The sequence below is a fragment of the Ascaphus truei genome, chromosome 2 (assembly GCF_040206685.1).
Source record: "Ascaphus truei isolate aAscTru1 chromosome 2, aAscTru1.hap1, whole genome shotgun sequence".
In the NCBI taxonomy this organism is placed as follows: Eukaryota; Metazoa; Chordata; class Amphibia; order Anura; family Ascaphidae; genus Ascaphus; species Ascaphus truei.
Window position 1 is genome coordinate 76,561,479 of NC_134484.1, and position 20,866 is coordinate 76,582,344.

The following is a 20,866-nucleotide window of genomic DNA, read 5'->3' on the forward strand; positions in this document are numbered from 1 at the left end:
CACCGAATAATGTGTCAGTTGAGTAATCACGGTATTCAGAAAGAATCAGAACCCATCTCAAACCATGCGGTGAGAAAATGCCTAAACTGCTCCGGACATCAGCGATGAGATCTCAGCCTCACTCAAAGTTCTCCCTCGTACGATCAGGCTACAGCTGCATAGAGAGCTGCACAGAGAGAGCCGCCTCTCCCTGCACATATCTTTCAAGCGATCGCAGTGTTTTTATAAAAAATGTAATAGTAATGTGCGGGAGCAGGGGGTCTCGGGAGAAGAACCGTGTTGATTTTAGGTCCTGGGATCCCCTGCTTCCCGAGATACAGGCCCCGTTATTGGGTGCTGGTATCTTCTATGCGTTTTAACTGTCCCGGTCACGTGACACGGGACATTGAAGCATTGCATGGGGATACCGGTATCCCATAACGGGACCTGTGTCTCTGGAAGCAGGGGGTCCCCGGACCTGAAATCAATTTGGCTCTTTTACAGAGACCCCCTGCTCCTGCACACTAGTATGAACATTTGAATTAAAACAGCTTCATTAATGAAGGAGTTAAACCTTAATAGCATGTTTATTGGGGCAGAGGGGGTGGTATAGGGGGTAGTTGCTCAGGGTGGGTGGTTAGGCCTGCGGGAGTGGTTAACCCCTTCACTACCATAGCAGTAGGTAAAAAAAAAAACGTCTTTCTTCCATCTTCAATCTTCTTTCTTTGTAATCCAATGTAACCCCATGGTAAATCCAAAATGGATGTTGACTCGTCAGCTTCTTAAGCTAAAATGAGACGGGACCGGCTTTATATAAGGCCTTTGACATCACATTTTAGGGTCAGATGGTACAGGTCCAATCCAATTGGACGCTGTACCATGTGACAGGCTTTTACTTTTTTTTAAGGATGTGACATCTCCAAGGAAGGTACATCACATCCTTATAACATCCTTCATCCTGGCAGGGGTAAGTAGAATATTTATTTACTTTATGCTACTGCCTAATGTTTTATTTTGAATGGGCAAATGCACTATTATCCAGATCTGGATAATAGTAATTCTGTCCATTATTGTACTGTAATGTTATGGTTGTTAGGGGTAGAGGGGGTGCCCATTCATTTCCATTGAGGTTATCTTTGCTCCCATTGAGGGCATAGGTAACCTCACTGGCAATGAATGGGTGTTTTCATTAGTATTGTGTTTTAATGTTTATTGTGAGTAGCGGGGGTCGGTGAAGGTGGTATTTGTCCCATGGTGGGTGTTTATGCTTACCGGGTGGGTAGCGGGAGTGGTTAACCCCTTCATTACATTAGCGGTAGTAACCTCAAAGGTTATGAAGGGGTTAACGCCTCCCGCAACCGCTCCACAATGCCTATACTCCCATGGGCCAAATACCCCCTTCACCCACTCCCGCTACCCACAATAAGCCTGACACTAGTATTTAACCCCTTCATTGCTTTAGCGGTTAGCTGCTAAGGTAATGAAGCTGCCTATAAATGTATTTTTTTTTGCATAGGTTGGAAGCCAGAGGTCTCCGGAGCTGGTATTAATGTGTATCAGCTCCAGAGACTCCTGGCTTCAATCCGATGCAGGAAAAATAAAAAATAAATCTTAGTGCTACTCTGAGATGAAATCTGTGATAAGCTTGCTATTTCAGAGCCTAGGGGCTACTAGAATACCGTGATCTACTCAAAATGGCGCCATTTCGCTTTTTTCAGATCTACTCAAAATGGCGCCATTTCGCTTTTTTCAGCTCCCGCATGGTATGTTTGAGCAGGAGCGAGACCGATCGAGAAAATGCACTTCCTGAACGAGTTTGGCAAGTTATCGAAGCTTTCTGATTTGCAAACTGGCCAAATCATTTGGGAACTTCTCAAAAAGCTCGCTGAGTTAGTTATCAAACCAGCTAGAATGAGGCCCCTTGGGAGGGCACTCATGGAATTAGTTGACAATTTTGACAAAGATATATACTAGCTACTGACATTGGTTACATGAAGGCTGTGTTTCAGTTTAGGATTGTGGCATGAGGCACCACAGGTTATTTTTTCATTTTTTTTTAATGATAGGGTTGGATAGTACACAATCCCTTATTATTCTCATCTCCAATAATCAAATTTTAATGGTACTTGCTTCTGCTGCTTCCTCTGTGGCTTCTTCCTTTGACAAGCTTTGAACACACGTGTATGCTGTGTGGAACGCGTATCGTTCCTTTAACTAAGCACACGTGTCCTTAGTTTCACATGGATGGCTACGCTCTATAATCCACTTCGAGTGCTGTCAGCAACATGTAGTTCTATCTTGACAAGCTGGTGGTGTCCTCTTTCTCCTCTTTCATCTGACCCGAAGACAACATTGATGATGAAGATTTTGGTAAAACCTCTCTTTCAGTTTTATTTATTTTCATATAAGAAGGTTGCTTGCTTGGGATCAAGTACAACTGCTGCTATTTTCGTGGTAGCCTTTCCTTTAGGGCTCCACTCTCACTCATTAGTAGTCTGTTCTGGATTCCACCACAGCAATGCCCACAATGGCAGCTATGACCATCTCCATACCACCTTCCCAAGAGATACTTGTGGTGTGATTGTGGAGGGAAACGCGTAGGGTCTGTGCAACACATACAGGGCACTGTATATAATATTCAATATTCTTGTTTCTTACCTATGGTTCTCAACTCCACCTTCTGATTTTTTATTTATTTTTATTTACCGCTTCATTAAAAAAAACACAGATCCTGAACCCACACCTTTTGGGCATACAGGCATTCCCATGTCCAAGACAGACACAGTTAAATGGTCACTGTTAGACAGACATACAGGGGACACTGACAGACCCACAGAGAGGTTCATTATAGCTATAGAAAGTAGTGACAGACACAATGTTGAGAAGAGTCCAGAGAGTACTAGGAGAAAATATTGCAGTGTATTAAGGATTTAGGCTGTGGGAAGAATTCAAAGGAGTGATTGTAGAATGAAGGGCCAGTCTGGGACACAGGGAGGTTATTAATTAAACTGTTATAGTGCCCCAGGTGGCACTTTGAAGTTTAATGCACAACCCCCTCAGTCTCCCATCATGCTAAAAGTTCAACACCAGAGAGTTAAAGATCAAAAGGGTGTAGGTAAAAACTACTGAGTTAGGCACAGAGGCCAGAAACTGGGAGGTTTAAACTGGGAGACGGTTAGAGGAGGATCCCATAGATGTCCCCACAAACCAAGCCTCTAGCCCTATAAATGCAAATAGCAATACTAGAAGACACAGAATGTTTTATGTCAGCATTTGGACCACTCACTTAAAGTATGTTTTAAAGAAAACAACAAATGGTCATACCTAACTGAGAAAAGAATGCAGCAACGATTTCAAACTTGAAGTGATGACAATTGAGTCAGTTTCTATAAAGTTTCCAACACAAATAGAAATGTAATAAAGTAAGCTACGGGGTTAAGAATAATGCACACTAACACAGACACATCCTGTTATTGTACGTTCATTATGCAATGCCTATTGGCACTCAGCAAATCATAAGCTGACATAGACACAGAGCAAACCAAAAACAAAGTAACTTGGTACACTGGCATAAAAAAATAAATCAAGATGAACATGAAGCTTTTTAAATATTTTCTCCAAGCGGTCCTTGATGAGTTACTCCCCAAAACGTACCTTTCCTGACGCGTTTGTTCGTCAGTGGTTTCCATGGCACATTCTAAGGAATTCTGCAGAGACTGCAGCTGATTTAACGTTTCCTTCAACAAAAAGCGCGTCACAAACTGTTCCAATTTAGAGGCTTTTTGATAGTGCTGAAATAAAAACAAATACCACTTAGAAAAATAGTTTTTTCGGAATGTAATCACATGAAGTTATTCACACACTATACTGTGCACTGAAGTGTATAGAATGCTACAATGTACTGTATACTGCAGCTGTTATGAGTTTGTTAATGAACACTACATAGTTTAATTTACCAGTATTGTTATAAATAAATTACTTAACCAGTAAAAAGAAATGGACAGTCATTTTATTGCAGTTACTTTTCAACAAGGCTGGGGTTGTAAGAGGCAAACATTTTAAAAGCAAGAAATACAGTGACAGTTAGAAGTAGTACAATATATAAAATGAAGACCACTCTAGTTGAATTGTTACCACGCAAATATTAAATCAAGAATTGTTTTTGTATAGGGGATACATAGTAGATGTGTGATTCTGTCCCAGTGTGCTCCATGAAAGCTCCCACACACTTTTAAGCTGCAGACCAAGCAATATGCTACATGTGTGTTTTTGTTAATACATCAGTTCTGTACTATGAGAAAATACAGCATTTTTTTTTTTTTTTTTTTTAAACAATTCTAAATTCCATTTTTATGTATTATAATGTAACAAGCATTTCTGTTTCTATAGAAACCATTTACAAAGTCACATCCCCTTCCTCTTCTCAAACAGGCCCTGGCACACCCCCTTTGAGCCCTACTCTCTCTCTAGCAGTGCACCAATTGTATCTAGTGTCTGCTTGGTCACATGATCTTCCCCACAGAACTTTGCATCTTTGATCCTCTTTGGCTGCACTGAGCCATTTAGTGAACCCTCGAGCCAAATCTTCGCTGATCAATGACAGGAGATCGGATCGATCAGCAACTTAGCTAATGACTTATTATTGTGTGGATTGTAGTAATGCACATATTAAAGTGAAAAAAAAATAACATAAAAATAAAAAACGGCAGCTTGGACAGCTGCTTTAAGAAAATGTCAAAATGTTGGAGCAACATCTATTTGTTGAGTCACTGATTAAAAAATGTCAATTTTTTCATTCGTTCATGCAAATATTTACAACATTTTCATTAACTTTTTTTGCTAAATATTTGTTGAAACTGGTATTACGGTGCTTTCTAATGGCTAAATCCACAAAGCTCATAATGTGACATTACCTAAAGCAGGAACAGATTATGCAATAACAACTTACGAAAACACATCTCATTTGCATCGCGTTAATGTCCTGTTATTGTAGCATAACATGGTCTTACCCTAAACAGACTTTAATGGATCGACGATGTTATGATAACGCCTCATTTCCATATCATTATTCCGAACGTCCTTTATAGTTAACACTATACTTTTTCTAGGAGAAAATGAGGCTTAATGTTATGTGTTTGTGCTTTGAAGATGCACTGTTAGAGTTAATGTGATGTTAAGTCAGGTTAATACCACGTTAAGTGAATTTACACAGGTTTGTGAATCTGGCCGTCTGTGTCACGTTTTTGCCCGTTTATACTATCTAGAAAAGAAACAGGAATAACATGGGAACAGAGTACATTGGAACAAAGGTTTTAGATAGAGACAATTTAAAAAAACTGCAATATACAATAACATAATTTCAAAGTTTTATATATTCAGCTGAATACTGAAATGTGTCTGATCGTTAATCCAGACCTCAGATACTCGGTTTGCGGCTTCCTAGTCAGCCAATGTTGTATTGTGTCATGTTGTGACATCCAAAATGACAAAAGTGCACATGCTCAATTCCTATCAGACACAGCATTGCTACAAATGAAAGTAATGTCATTGTAGGACAAAAGCTGCATGAAATGTATCAAAGAAATACAGTGAAAGCCATTAGATGTGTTTCTTTGATACACCATGTGTCAATGTTTTAAATGATCAAAAAACTGAAAAGTGCTTGATAGCAAGTTCCATACCTCAAACACTCAGTAAGGTTACTGCTTCCTAGTCAGCCAATGTTGTATTATGTCATGTTGTGCCTGTTACAAGTGCATCCAAAGTGACAAAAGGGAACATGCTCACATTCTATCACTTGTTATTGCTACAAACTAATGTACTATACTTACAGAAGACTGGTACAAGGAAGAAAAGGGGTTGCCGAGAATGAACCAACCACATATACAATATATGGATAATTAAAAAAACTAAAACTTTTTTCTCTGACCTACTGCACTACTTACAGTTGCATCAAATTTAAGAGAAACTAGTTTATATATTTGAAGCTGGGGTCATTTACACCCACTTAAACCTGATTAAGGTTGGAAAATGTGAGACAAAGACAGAATAAGATACATACCATGTTTACTTTATGTCATGTAATTCTTCCAGTCTTCCTACTTACACTCCCTGAATTGCAAGTACTGTTGACACAAATGGAGCAAAGCTAGGGCAAAGTGTCTTGCAGATGTTAATGCTCCCACTGGTATGTTGCACCGGGACACACACAACCCCCCAGGGGGAGCAAACACCATTGTGTTTGAATTAGCCGCGTGCAAAAAGGGGCACCACCTACAACTGGCACACCTAAACTGAAAATTACTCCTTGCATCAATTGGCGTAATACTTGGGGATAAAAATAAAAGTAAAAAAAAAATATTCATGTGCAATAAAGAAACAAGAATCCGTCTGCTTTCAATGGAATCTAATTGTACCACTTTTACCTTAAACAAAAAACAAAGAAGCCAAAAGCTAATCCAATATGACAAAAATATACAGTGAAATACCTATATATATATCTTTTGAGAAAGGGTAATTTAGTTAACTCCATTTGACACTTATATACATATATGTATTTTGTGGTAATTTTTGTGGTTTCTTAGAGCTTGCTGGGTATCTGTGTGTTTATTAAGTTTGTCTAGCTCGTTTCAGCTGTTTTGGAGGCTAGTGGCTCCTCCCTCCCAGGGTTTAAGCTCGCCCCTCCCCAATTTCCATGTAGGCAGTTCTCTTTCATGCAGCTGGTTGTGACAGATCCAATGTGATCATTCTTCCACTAACTATAGAGACAAATATGTTTAATCAGTTAGTGTTAGGACCTGTAATATTTGGTCACACCTTGATGTGGCTTGTAGGCTTAAAATGCTTTGGCCAAAGGGTTTAACTAAATTACCTTTTTTTCCAAGAGATATAGAGGTATTTCAATATATATTTTTTGTCATATTGGATGTAGCTTTGGGCTTCTTTGTTTTTTTTTTGTATACATTTAGCCACGCTCACTAGCACTCCAATTGACACACACACACACACACACACACACACACACACACACACACACACACACACACACACACACACACACACACACACACACACACACACACACACACACACACACACACACACACACACACGTAATGTGGTAATTTTTTTTTTTTTTTTAGAGCTTGCTGGGTATCTGTATGTTTATTCACTTTTACCTTCACACATAAGCTCCATACATGTTTTTGTATCAAGGCAAAAGTGGGGTACATTTAGGTCAACGAAACAGCCCGAGATGTATCAAAGAAATAACCTGAAAGCAATGGGATTTTTTCTTTGATATGTCAGGTACATTTTTTTGCCTACAGAATTGCACCATTATTGCTTTGGATCATATGCTCCATATGGCGTTATTCAGTAAACTGTGATAGTGCCGAATGGGGACTATTGCACAGAGATGTCCATTGACTTCAATAGGAGTTACCACGCGGCACTATCACAGTTTAATCAATAAGCCCCATAGGTCCAGATCCACAGAGGTCAGTTACTGAATTGACAAAGTGCTAGGTTAGGTTAACACATCGTTAAGTGTTAATGGGCATCTTCAAAGCTCACTTACGTTAAGTCATGTTTCCGGCCAGAAAGAACACTGCATTAGCTATAACAGACGTTAGTGTTAATGTTATGCAAACGAAGCGTTCCCACTAACAACGCCTAGCCACAAAAGTCTGTTAAAGTGGAGATTTAATCGGACACTAGTTAAATTACACCTAAAGTGGGAGTTACTCCCATCCAGACCCGGAATCAGAAGAGGGAGAGGGTATTAAGATATACCTGTGAATAAAACGGAACACACTTGAGATACCTGGGAAATATGTTCCTTTAAATCAGTTGCATATAGTTTGCACATTCAAACTAGCATATTTCAGGGTCTGGATGGAAGTAACACCACCTTTACGTAAACATGCTTAATGCCACCCGTGTTATTTGAAGTTAACGCACCATTGCGCTAACTTAACATGATTTTAAGCCATTTATTTAGCTTTGTGGATGCGGTAACCTCTGGGAAAAATAACAGACGTTACTGATTTTGATAATGGCCCATTACGTAGTAAAGAGACTTCTGTTCATCTGGGACATAGTATTTATCCTACCAAGTTTATTAAGACTCCTGTTAATGCTGGTTTTATATAAAACTGTTTTCTTTATCAAATGATTTTAAGATCATGTTCACTAATAAAAATCATGACTATAAAGTTACCCATATGCTAATTATTAATCAATTAAGGTACATGACCTCAATAAGGGGGCACATCTTTGGGACTTAACACTGGAACAGGTTCGATAACTCATAAATGATAAATGTGCCCATAAATATGATTGTCACGTGTGTACATACGTGACAATGATAGAGATTTGGTAGAATTTTTATTTTAATATTTGCTTGTTTGGAGACCCATGCTAAGGAAAGCCGAGTGTTTGAGAAGAAGGATGAATACTGGTCTCTAAAATCTGCTATGAACCAGACAGTTAAGCATTTTTTTTTCATTGTCGGAGATCCAGCTGTAATGAATTAGCCTGCTGCTTTGGGGAGGACTGAATGCCTAAAATGGAATCACTAGACTAGTTCCTCATAAATACTGGCTTTTGTCCTACTCCAACTTCCAACTTCTATAACAAACTAACCTAAACCTAAAATGTGGAAAATAAATGAAAACAACTTTATTCAAAATTCTAAAACATGTTCCCTACAAAAATTCTACTTCATTAAACACCATACAAATATCAGGGGATCTAAGAAATTCAATATGAACATGTACAATCTAACTATTTCTTTTTTCTACACATCGTTAACCAGTGTCACATATTTACTTTATTCAATTTCAAATGTACAACAAATAAAAATATAACTTGTGATCACATTCACATGTCTCATACAGGTCTGCAATCCCCGCCTTTCACCATTACCTCTTGGCATACAGTACTTCCAGTGCAGCCAGGGATTTTGGGAAATGACAGTGTCACCTTTTTAAATGTAATATTTTCTAATGCGAGCTACTGTACTTCAGTCGATGTAGGGAATCCACACCACTATTGGCTTATACAGAGTATTGAGCAGGAACTTCAGTCACAGCTGAACTCAAACCAGACACGATTGTGGTATACAGTGAACATTATTATATTACAATACAGCACCTTGGGAATATAGGCAGACTTCGTGGTTCATGCGGTCTTTATATGCCATCAGTTTATTTCTATCAATTGTCTAACATTTTAGATTTGCACCAATTATAATAATTAACTCAGATTAAACAGTATTACTACTATTTCAAAAGAGAAAATACAATTTAAATTAAAAACCGCTCCCCTAGATAAATCTGGATTTAACATGTATTTAACCTTGTATGGCATTTACCACCTGAAAAGCATCTAACATGATATAAACTTGTCTGGGTATTTGTTTGGTAACTGATTTTAAGTCACTAATAAGGTCTGGGTCTAAAAACCGAACTGTTAACGAATAAAGGTATCTTTTATCCAGCCACTCGGGTTTTCTTTAAAATGTTGCCAGCCTTTCCTCTTACAGTGTGTGAAAAAGTGTAAGCATTTTTATTTAAGTGACACAGTTCCCCTTGTCAGATGCTGACTTTTAAGTCTCTCTGTATACAGAGCACTACGGCTGAAAGAGACCTTGCAGGGAAGTACATGTCAAGTATTGTTTCTCACCACAAATAGATTCTGTTTTGCTCTCTGGAACATTTAGATTGAGCTATTTAATATGTCAATTCATCCATGAATTAGACTTAATTATGCAGCAGGAAACAATGTTGTGTACAGCATATCTCTAATAAAAACATGCTTGAAACTTAAGTATACAAAGTCCTGGGACCTCTTCTCTTTTCTCTGTACACACTCTCTCTAGGTGACCTAATAACATCTTTTGGGTTTAAATATCACCTCTATGCCGACGACACACAAATATACTTTTCAACACCTGTCCTTACACCTGCTGTACAAACCAAAGTTTCTGAATGTCTCTCTGCTATATCATCCTGGATGGCCCTCCGCCGCCTTAAACTCAACATGGCTAAAACAGAGCTCCTCATACTTCCTCCCAAACCTGGCCCTACTACCTCCTTCCACATTACTGTTGGAACTACAATCATTCACCCAGTAGCCCAAGCACGCTGCCTAGGGGTCACACTCGACTCCTCTCTCACATTCGCCCCTCACATTCAAAACATTTCTAAAACTTGTCGCTTTTTCCTCCGCAATATAACAAAGATACGCCCTTTCCTCTGTTGCTCGACTGCTAAAACTCTGACTCAGGCCCTCATTCTCTCCCGTCTTGATTACTGTAACCTCCTGCTGTCCGGCCTTCCTGCCTCTCACCTGTCTCCCCTACAATCTATCCTAAACGCTGCTGCCAGAATCACTCTACTCTTTCCTAGATCTGTCTCAGCATCTCCCCTCATGAAAACCCTCTCCTGGCTTCCGATCAAATCCCGCATCTCACATTCCATTCTTCTCCTCACTTTTAAAGCTTTACACTCTTCTGCCCTCCTTACATCTCATCGCTAATTTCTCGTTATGCACCATCCAGACTCTTGCGTTCTTCTCAAGGATGTCTTCTTTCTACCCCCTTTGTATCTAAAGCCCTCTCCCGCCTTAAACCTTTCTCACTTTCTGCCCCACACCTCTGGAATGCTCTTCCCCTCAGTACCCGACTAGCACCCTCTCTATCCACCTTTAAGACCCACCTTAAGACACACTTGCTTAAAGAAGCATATGAATAGCACTGTGGATATTCTGAACACGATACATAAAGCTTGGCCCCCTGCAGACGCACGTACCAGAACTCCCTCCTACTGTCTCTGTACGTTCTACCTACCAATTAGACTGTAAGCTCCTCGGGGCAGGGACTCCTCTTCCGAAATGTTACTTTTATGTCTAAAGCACTTATTCCCATGATCTGTTATTTATATTATCTGTTATTTATTTGATTACCCCATGTATTACTACTGTGAAGCGCTATGTACATTAATGGCACTATATAAATAAAGACATACAATACAATACAATGACGGACCAGAAATAAGGGGGGCACTTGTTGACCATGTAAAAGTGGGACAAAAATAGTAGTAGAGTAATATTTTTAGCGGTATGAGTGTGTTTCTATTTACATAACATTATAGCTATCACTATGTGGGAACAGACCCTGATACACTGTGGAAGTGTCAGCATACATTTAGCATTGGATTCAAGCACATTACATGACCTGCTTACTGTACGTGGTGTAAACCTGTCAGCTTTCATTGTATGCCTCAGCTGTGTGATACTGCATGACACATTGAAACTCAATGTGAGAATTCCTCAACAGAGCAAAATAAAATACATTACAGTTCAACGTAAATGTTAAATTACTGATCACATTGCTTCTGCATGTTAAACCTTTATAATACAGTGCACAATGCTTTGGTAACTACAACTATCATTATCTTCCTGCATGGTGAAACCCTGCAATGGCAGAAGTACTGTATCATGAAATAACAGGGCTAGACTTTTTGCCGACCCGGAAATAAACTCTTCTAAAAAAGCTTTTTCCACATGGTTTGGACAAGCGAGAAAGACTTACAGAAGAACAAAACATGCAAATCTGATTGGAAAGGACCCCTTCCGCATGGATTTGCACACATTGCAGCTACTAGAATATCCCTCAATCTCTTAATAGACATGAAAATACTACAAATATGGCGGCAGGGTCACCAATAAAAAGTCGGGATGTCATCTGCCAGTGACATTGCAGCTTTTTTTGGCCACTTGTGCGATCCATCACCTAGTAGTCATTTTGAATTTTCCATGTTGGCCAGGGGATGGCCAGCTCTGCTACTCCTCAATAATGGGGACGAGTTTCCGGCAGTCCCCGGATGTTGGAAGACCACAGATGTGCTCAGTTTGCTACTTCCAATGATGCCACTGTGAATGACCTCTGTCTTAAGACTTCTTCTTCCTCCATTAGATAGGTACAGAAAGTGTTCACAGAGCTAGTGTTAGGACTTGCAGAAAAAGGGGCGCACCTCAACATGGTTTGCAAGCTTACAATGCTTTGGACAAAGAATTTAATGAAATGACCCTCACTTATGAGAAGAGATACAGATAAGTATTTATCTATATGGTTTGTCATGTTGGATGTAGCATTGGGATTTTCTGTTTTTTTGTTTCCAATATTGTAACCAAGACCAATTTCCTTTATTTTGTACACTAACCTCCTCTGTGACACAGTAGCAAAAGCCTTTGCCAAACCTTAGTAGACAACATAAACTGCATTACCCTGGTCTAAATTCCTACTTATTGTACCTCACCTACTGTAGTGCCGTCGAGTATTCTAAAACAAATCTGGGACAATCACCAACAAGACCTAGGTACATGCTGGGTACATGCTGGGTACATGCTGCAACATTTCAGTGACATTTCTGCAGACAGACTAATGACCCATCGGATTAACAGCGGGGACTGCCAAGGACCCCTGCTGTGTTAATACAATGGACCATTAGTCTCTGCAGAAATGTCACAGAAATGTTGCAGCATGTACCCAGCATGTACCCAGCATGTACCTGGATCTTGTTGGTGATAGCCCCAGATTTTCCAAGGCAAGTTTAAGGCAAGTTTTAGAATACTCGTCGGCGCACCTGTACTTATTCCTAAATATCATCCCGTACTAAATCTTCAAGTAGCTTCCCACTATTGATGTCATGCTTATCGGTTGGTAATATTTCCCAGTTATGATCCACTGTAGCTCCCTTTTTAAATATAGTCACAACGCCTGCTTTACGCCAATCTTGTGGTACTGAACCTGTGGAAAAGGAGTCCTTGAATATTAAATATAATAGTTTGGCTATTAGTGAATTTAGCTCCTTAAGAACTCTTGGATGTACAGTATGCCACCGGGGCCAGGTGCCTTATTTACTTAAATTTGATCAGGTCCCCTATACACTTCTTCCTCAGTTAACCAATTGTTTGTAAATATAGAGTAGTGGCTTCCTCATGTTGAAATATCTTTGCAATTGATTCTTCTCTAGTAAATACATAGGCAAATAATTTATTTAATACATCCAGCTTAACATTATCTCCAATAATTTGCCTGCCCATCTTGCAATGAAAGGGTCCTATATTCTATTTTCAAATCTTTTTGTTATTAAGATACTTGAATAACTTTTTAGGGTTCATCTTAATTTCTATTGCAATCCATTTTTCGTGTTCAATTTTTGCTAGTCTGCTTGTCCTTTTGCAATATTTGTTACAATTCTTATAATTCTGATTTGATGCCTCTGTCCTTGATTTTTAATATATAAATGCCTGCCTCTTCCTTTCCATTTCCTTTTTTTTTAGCCACATTGGTTTAGACTTGTTTCTTTTATATTTATTACCCACGGGTATACACCCATAAATGTATTTATCTAGAAATTTTAAATGATCTTCACATTATTTCCTGCAAAAATGTAATCCCAAATTATTCCTTATAGATTATTCCTCAATTTCATAAAATCTGCCTTTCTAAAATATAGTCCTCCTTTGAACCCGTATAATATAGTTTTTGATCATTTATTTCAAATGAGACTATGTTATGATCACTGTTTCTCAAATGTTCCCTGACTTGAATATTTGTTATTATTTCTAAATTGTTTGATTTGACCAAATCCAGTATTGCCCCTCTCCTGGTTGGTTACTCAATAACCTGGGTCATGTAATTGTCTTTTAGCACCCCCAAAAATGGTTTCATTTACTTATACTGCAAATCTTATTGCTTCAGTCTATATCCGGATAATTAAAATCCTCCATTATGAAAACATGACCTAGTTTTACTGCCGTTTGCAAAACTATTTTGGCTTGCTCAATCTCTTAGATATTTGGTGGTTTAGCACATCCCTATAAATACTTTTGTTTTAAACTTTTACCTCCACTGCTAATTTCTATTCACAAAGTCTCAACATTTTCATCAATCCCTTCATAAATAAATATCTTCCGTTATGATAGAGTTGATATCCGATTTAACATATAAACATACTCCACCACCACTTCTATTTGCTTGATCCGTCCAAAAAAGGGAATAACCCTGTAAATGTACTGCCCGGTCATGAGTTTCATACCACCATGTCTCAGTAATGCCTATAATATCATAATACTCCGTTCTAGCTTTAACCCTCCTTGCCTGACTCTAAAGGAGTTTACATCAAGCTGGATATATATATACACATGGCTGTGCAGAGTATCTAATACCTTTTCAGGGTGCTGGGGCAGTGCAGGCTGGGTGAGGATATGTAGATAGAATAATGACAGGGTAGGCTGCTGCTCCATATTAGTTCCAACCTTGCATCCATTTGGCAAAACTGACTATTGGCGACAAACATAACCCTGCCTACTTTTTCACTAACTCTTGGTGCACAAACTTGACAAACAGTCTTGCATTGCGCAACCTAACTTCACTTATGCGTAACCACAATCCCATTTACTTTGGCAGAATGTTATATAGCGGGACTTTTGGGCCCACAATACAGATGAAACCGTCGGTTTTGGCCCAGATTCTTAAGAATTCCATGAACATGTCGGGGAAAATCCTCAGCATAGTCCATAGACGCTGTAATGGCCCATCGGATTAACACAGCGGGGGTCCGTGCATTTGAATGGGACTCACGCTGTGTGAATCCTACCGGGCTGCGAGTCCCATTCAAATGCAGGGCTCCCGCTGTGTTAATCCGATGGCCCATTACAGCATGTATGGACTAAGATGCGGAGTGTTTGCGAGATGCTTGTGTATTTTCCTCAGATGCTGGGCCTGAACCGACAGTTTAATCTGTGATTCAGTAAAACTGTTTTAGCATAATACTTTAGCATAGTGTTTCCTAATTAAAGTTAGTCGTGGAACCCTTATATATTGTATAAAACAGAATGGAACCCCTTAAATATTTTTAGCGTAGCACAGGAAAAAAAAAAAAAGGCATCGCGGGCGAAACATTTTTTTGGTTCAAGATTATTTTTAAAGGACCCCCCCCACTGTTCATTAGCAGGTCTTAAAATTAGATAAATACAACCTCAGACGAACAACAACACATAACATTTTACACTGTGTCATGATTTATTTAACAAAAATATAGCCAAAATGGAGAAGCCATGTGTGAAAAACTAAGTACAACCTTACTGCTTCCATAGGAATTAAGATGCTAAGTAGCAGACAGATGTGGCTAATCAAATGCCCTTGATTAATTGTTCATCAGCAAGTATGACCACCTCCTATAAAAGCTGAAGTTTTAGCAGTTTGCTGGTCTGGAGCATTCATGTGTGTGTTAACACAATGCCAAGGAGGAAAGACATCAGCAATGATCTTAGAGAAGCAATTGTTGCTGCCCATCAATCTGGGAAGGGTTATAAGGCAATTTCCAAACAATTTAAAGTCCATCATTCTAAAGAGAGAAAGATTATTCAGAAGTTGAAAACATTCAAGACAGTTGCCAATCTTCCCAGGAGTGGGCGTCCCAGCAAATTCACCCCAAGGACAGACTGTGCAATGCTCAGAGAAATTGCAAAAAGTTACATCTCAGACTCTATAGGCCTCAGTTAGCATGTTAAATGTTAAAGTTCATGACAGTACAATTAGAAAAAGACTGAACAAGTATGGTTTGTTTGGAAGGGTTGCCAGGAGAAAGCCTCTTCTCTCTAAAAAGAACATGGCAGCACGGCTTAGGTTTGCAAAGTTGCATCTGAACAAACCACAAGACTTCTGGAACAATGTCCTTTGGACAGACGAGACCAAAGTGGAGATGTTTGGCCAAAATGCACAGCGCCACGTTTGGCGAAAACCAAAAACAGCATATCAGCACAAACACCTCATACCAACTGTCAAACACGGTGGTGGAGGGGTGATGATTTGGGCTTGTTTTGCAGCCAGAGGACCTGGAAACCTTACAGTCATTGAGTCGACCATGAACTCCTCTGTATAGCAAAGTATTCTAGAGTCAAATGTGAGGCCACCTGTCCGACAGCTAAAGCTTGGCCGCAATTGGGTCATGCAACAGGACAATGATCCCAAGCACACCAGCAAATCTACAACAGAATGGCTGAAAAAGTAAAGAATCAAGGTGTTGGCCCAGTCAAAGTCCAGACCTCAGAAGTAGGAAGAACGAATGGTCACTACTCCTAGTACCACTACAAGCTTGTAAAATAAAAATATTCTTTATTGCAAAAAAAGGCTGGACATCATAGTAGAACCACTCTGACGCGTTTCATCCCTACAGGGGACTTTATCAAAGAGTATATGGTTCAGGAGACAGACATGTCTAATATACATGTGAGCCAAATCTGATTGGACAAATCCAAATCAGACACAGCAGATAACAATGAACACATGAATTGGAACATATTAACTCTAACATGTCTGGAATACAACAAACAACACATATATTATGATTAACCATATAATAGACTGAAAAGAAAAAGGAAAAAATTAGAATAAAAATAAAAATATTAAAAACAAAGAACATAATATAATGTCAAGCACAATAATAAAAGTTCCATATAAGAAAAGATAATCATGGAAGAGAATGATCATGGGAGATAGCAATCGAATATGCATTGTTAGTAAAGATAAATAAATATTCTTGAAATTATTAGAATGCATCATATAGAGAACCTATTCTATTGTCACATCATAAGATTACAGAATGCAAAATTATTTTATACAAATGTCAATAATAAAACAATATAAAACAATATAATGTATTATAATACTCTCCATGTCCTTATAACTACAAAAAAATGTTTCAACTCCCAATCAGAGTTCATTCCAAGGGGATGGAGAGTATTAAGAGTATATATCCAATACATTTCTTTCTGATTTAATCGATTCTCCCTATTGCCTCCCCTGGGGTGACGGGGTACGTGTTAAATGGCTGTAAAGGAGAAGTTACCAATACCCCCCCTGGGGCACTGTGAGAAATGTCTGGATACAGGATGGACCAAATCTTTTCTCTTGATCAAACGGGTGTGTTCAGCTATACGCAACCTAAGAGGTCTAATAGTGCATCCCACATATATGTGGCCGCATACACATAGAAGAACATACACAACAAAGGATGTATTGCAATTCAAAAAGTTCTTAATATGAAACTTTTTTAACCCATTAGAGTAAGTTATAAACTTTGCAGGTAATGCATATTGACACATAGAGCAATTCGCACAATTATAAAAACCTTTAGGTATGGTACTAATAGTAGGAGTTCGTAAACTGGAATCAAATAAACTGGGAGAAAGGTGAGAGGCCAAAGTTTTAGCCTTGCGAAAGGTAAATCTAGGGCCACTAGACAATGAGGGACCAATGTCCTCATCAAGGAGAAGAGTATGCCAATGTTTAGATATTATCTTAGAAATCAATTGTGATTGTGCACTGTAAGTTGTTACAAAGAATGGACTTTGTGTGGTTTTCAAAGATATCTTATTGGAATTTGTAGATTTCAAACCAGTTCTTTGAATCAAGGTATCTCTGTCCATAGAGTCAGCTCTAGTAAAGGCAACCTCTATGTCTTTAGTGGAATAGCCCCTGGCTACAAATCTGTCAAACATTTCCTTTGATCTTGACAGGAAAATATCATTAGTTGAACAAAGTCTTTTCAATCTCATGAATTGAGATCCTGGAATATTCCTTATCAATGAGCGGGGATGGCAATTCCGTGCATTGAGAAGCATATTCCTGGAATTCTTTTTGCGAAAGATATCGGTCTGAATGTTCATCTCACTGTCAATGTACAGGGTCAAATCTAAATAATTAATGTGATTGATATTGTGCTCAAAGGTGAATTTAATATTATAATCATTAGTGTTTAGGTAGTGAATAAAAGAAAATAAAGAGTGCTCATCACCATCCCAAATAAGTATCAGATCATCAATATATCTCTTAAAAAAGACGATATTATGACGAAAAGAATTGTTAGAGTGATAAATAAATTGTGCCTCCCAAAAACCCATAAACAAATTAGCGTATGAAGGTGCAAAACTCGTGCCCATAGCAGTGCCTAATTTTTGTAGATAGAAACGTGAATCAAAAAGAAAATAATTATGTGTGAGTAAAAAGAATATAGATTCTTGTAAAAAAAAGTGCAATGTGAGACTGATAATGTGGATAAATCAAGAAAATGTCGTATCGCTTTAAGTCCGTGATTGTGATCAATAATGGAATACAGGGAGGCAACATCTAATGTGACCCTCCTGTATTCCTTGTGCCATGTAACGTCCTGTAATTTGACAATGAGATCTGCTGTATCTCTGATATAGGAAGGAAGTTGAAAAACCAGGGGCTGTAAGAACTTATACACATACCGCGATAACCCATCTCCCAAAGATCCAATGCTCGCCACTATTGGACATCCTGGAGGGTCGACTAGCGATTTATGGATCTTTGGGAGATGGTGGAATACCGGAATCACGGGATGTGGACAGTTCAAAAATTCACATTCTTTGTAACTTATAACATTTAGAATTCTCCCAAAGGACAACAATTCGGTAAATTCTAAAGAATATTTTGAAGTAGGATCCTCTTTTAGGGGCTGGTAAAAATTGGTGTCATACAATTGCCTCAATGCTTCTTGTTTATATTGATCAGAGGACAATATTACCAGGGCTCCCCCTTTGTCCGCATTTCTAACTACAATATTAAAATTTTTCTTTATTGAGTCAATTTGTTGTAGCTCTGTATAGGTCAAATTGCTAGAGTTGACATTGGAGTAGGAAAAGCCTTGGGAAAGTAATTTTAAATCTCGTTCAACCAAACGTTCAAATGTGGTTATAGATGGGCCTCTGTTGTAATTGGGGCAAAATGAGGATTTTTTACGGTACCCAGAGTCTTCTGACCCAAAAAAGGTTGGACATAAGTATTCAAAGGCTCTCCTTGTGACTCTAGCAAATTTTCCATATCAGTGATAACACAATTTTCTTGAAAATTCAATAAATTCATAGTCCCAGTATCAAGCTGTGAAGGTTCTGTGGGACGCACTATTAGACCTCTTAGGTTGCGTATAGCTGAACACACCCGTTTGATCAAGAGAAAAGATTTGGTCCATCCTGTATCCAGACATTTCTCACAGTGCCCCAGGGGGGGTATTGGTTACTTCTCCTTTACAGCCATTGAACACGTACCCCGTCACCCCAGGGGAGACAATAGGAAGAATCGATTAAATCAGAAAGAAATGTATTGGATATATACTCTTAATACTCTCCATCCCCTTGGAATGAACTCTGATTGGGAGTTGAAACATTTTTTGTAGTTATAAGGACATGGAGAGTATTATAATACATTATATTGTTTTATTATTGACATTTGTATAAAATAATTTTGCATTCTGTAATCTTATGATGTGACAATAGAATAAGTTCTCTATATGATGCATTCTAATAATTTCAAGAATATTTATTTATCTTTACTAACAATGCATATTCGATTGCTATTTCCCATGATCATTCTCTTCTATGATTATCTTTTCTTATATGGAACTTTTATTATTGTGCTTGACATTATATTATGTTCTTTGTTTTTAATATTTTTATTTTTATTCTAATTTTTTCCTTTTTCTTTTCAGTCTATTATATGGTTAATCATAATATATGTGTTGTTTGTTGTATTCCAGACATGTTAGAGTTAATATGTTCCAATTCATGTGTTCATTGTTATCTGCTGTGTCTGATTTGGATTTGTCCAATCAGATTTGGCTCACATGTATATTAGACATGTCTGTCTCCTGAACCATATACTCTTTGATAAAGTCCCATGTAGGGACGAAACGCGTCAGAGTGGTTCTACTATGATGTCCAGCCTTTTTTTGCAATTAAGAATATTTTTATTTTACAAGCTTGTAGTGGTACTAGGAGTAGTGACCATTCGTTCTTCCTACTTCTATTCACTTTTTTGATATGGAGCACACAGCAGTCTCAATTGCTACAGGTGATCATCATCAGCATTGAACTGAGGCGGTATTCAGCTGATCTGCACAATGGCAACACCCTGCATGCGGTTTCCCAGGTCACAGCACGGTTGATTGCCTCTGGATGCAGACCCAGGAGGATCTATGGGCTAAAGCGTTCTGCCTCGGGACCCCAGTACAGCATAGCCGGTGAGCCCTGTGACACAGTCTCCACGTCATCTGTATTGGTCACAACACGGCTGGTTGCTTTCTGGTCGGGAGCCCCAGTATGACCGATGGGCTTGAACGCACTACCTACGGGACCCCAGTTCAGCGCAGCCGTTGTCTCCTGTGACGCAGCTCCCACGTCATCCGCATCGGTGAGCTGAGGGATTGGCATACACGCCAGGCAGCGGAGCAGTCGTGGTCATCCGTCTGCAGGTTCATCAAAGGAGCGCCCCATTTCTCCGGTCCTTTTACAGCTGGGATTCCCCGTGCCATTACAGGTTGGATGGGACTTTGCTTCACTGCATATCACGGCTGTTAAGGTGGCAGGATTACCGGTCAGGTCAGGTTAGCATTATTGGGACTATTATAGAGTTATAGCTGGTGGGGCTGCGGTCTCATTACTCTTTACCTCTGGTCCACATTTGCATTTTACCCCCGACTGGTGTGCCTATACCTTTATAGCCACCTTGGCATTATTTCTTTAACATGTATTATCCTACACCTGCATTGAGACATTTCCTACTTACTCCTGGACAGTGATTACATTTTGCCCTATATGATTTGCAGCATTGGAACACTGGAGATCACTCTCCACTTTTTCTATTCAAAGTCCAGACCTCAACCCGATTGAAATGCTGTGGCTGGACCTTAAGAGTGCTGTGCTTTGTGCTTAAACAAATGCCCAGAAATCTCAATGAATTGAAGCAACGTTGTAAAGAAGAGTGGGCCAAAATCCCTCCACAACGATGTGAGAG

At 39.0% G+C, this 20,866-nt stretch overlaps 1 protein-coding gene across 3 annotated transcripts in view; it reads right to left on the reverse strand.

Annotated features, from left to right (window-relative positions):
- NECAB1 (N-terminal EF-hand calcium binding protein 1) overlaps positions 1-20,866 on the reverse strand; it is a 322,496-nt gene that overhangs the window by 55,978 nt on the left and 245,652 nt on the right. For all 3 annotated transcript variants that reach the window (XM_075582919.1, XM_075582920.1, XM_075582924.1), the window contains one exon: positions 3,634-3,770. In XM_075582919.1, coding sequence (XP_075439034.1) covers positions 3,634-3,770 — 137 coding nt within the window. The remainder of the gene's footprint in view (positions 1-3,633; positions 3,771-20,866) is intronic.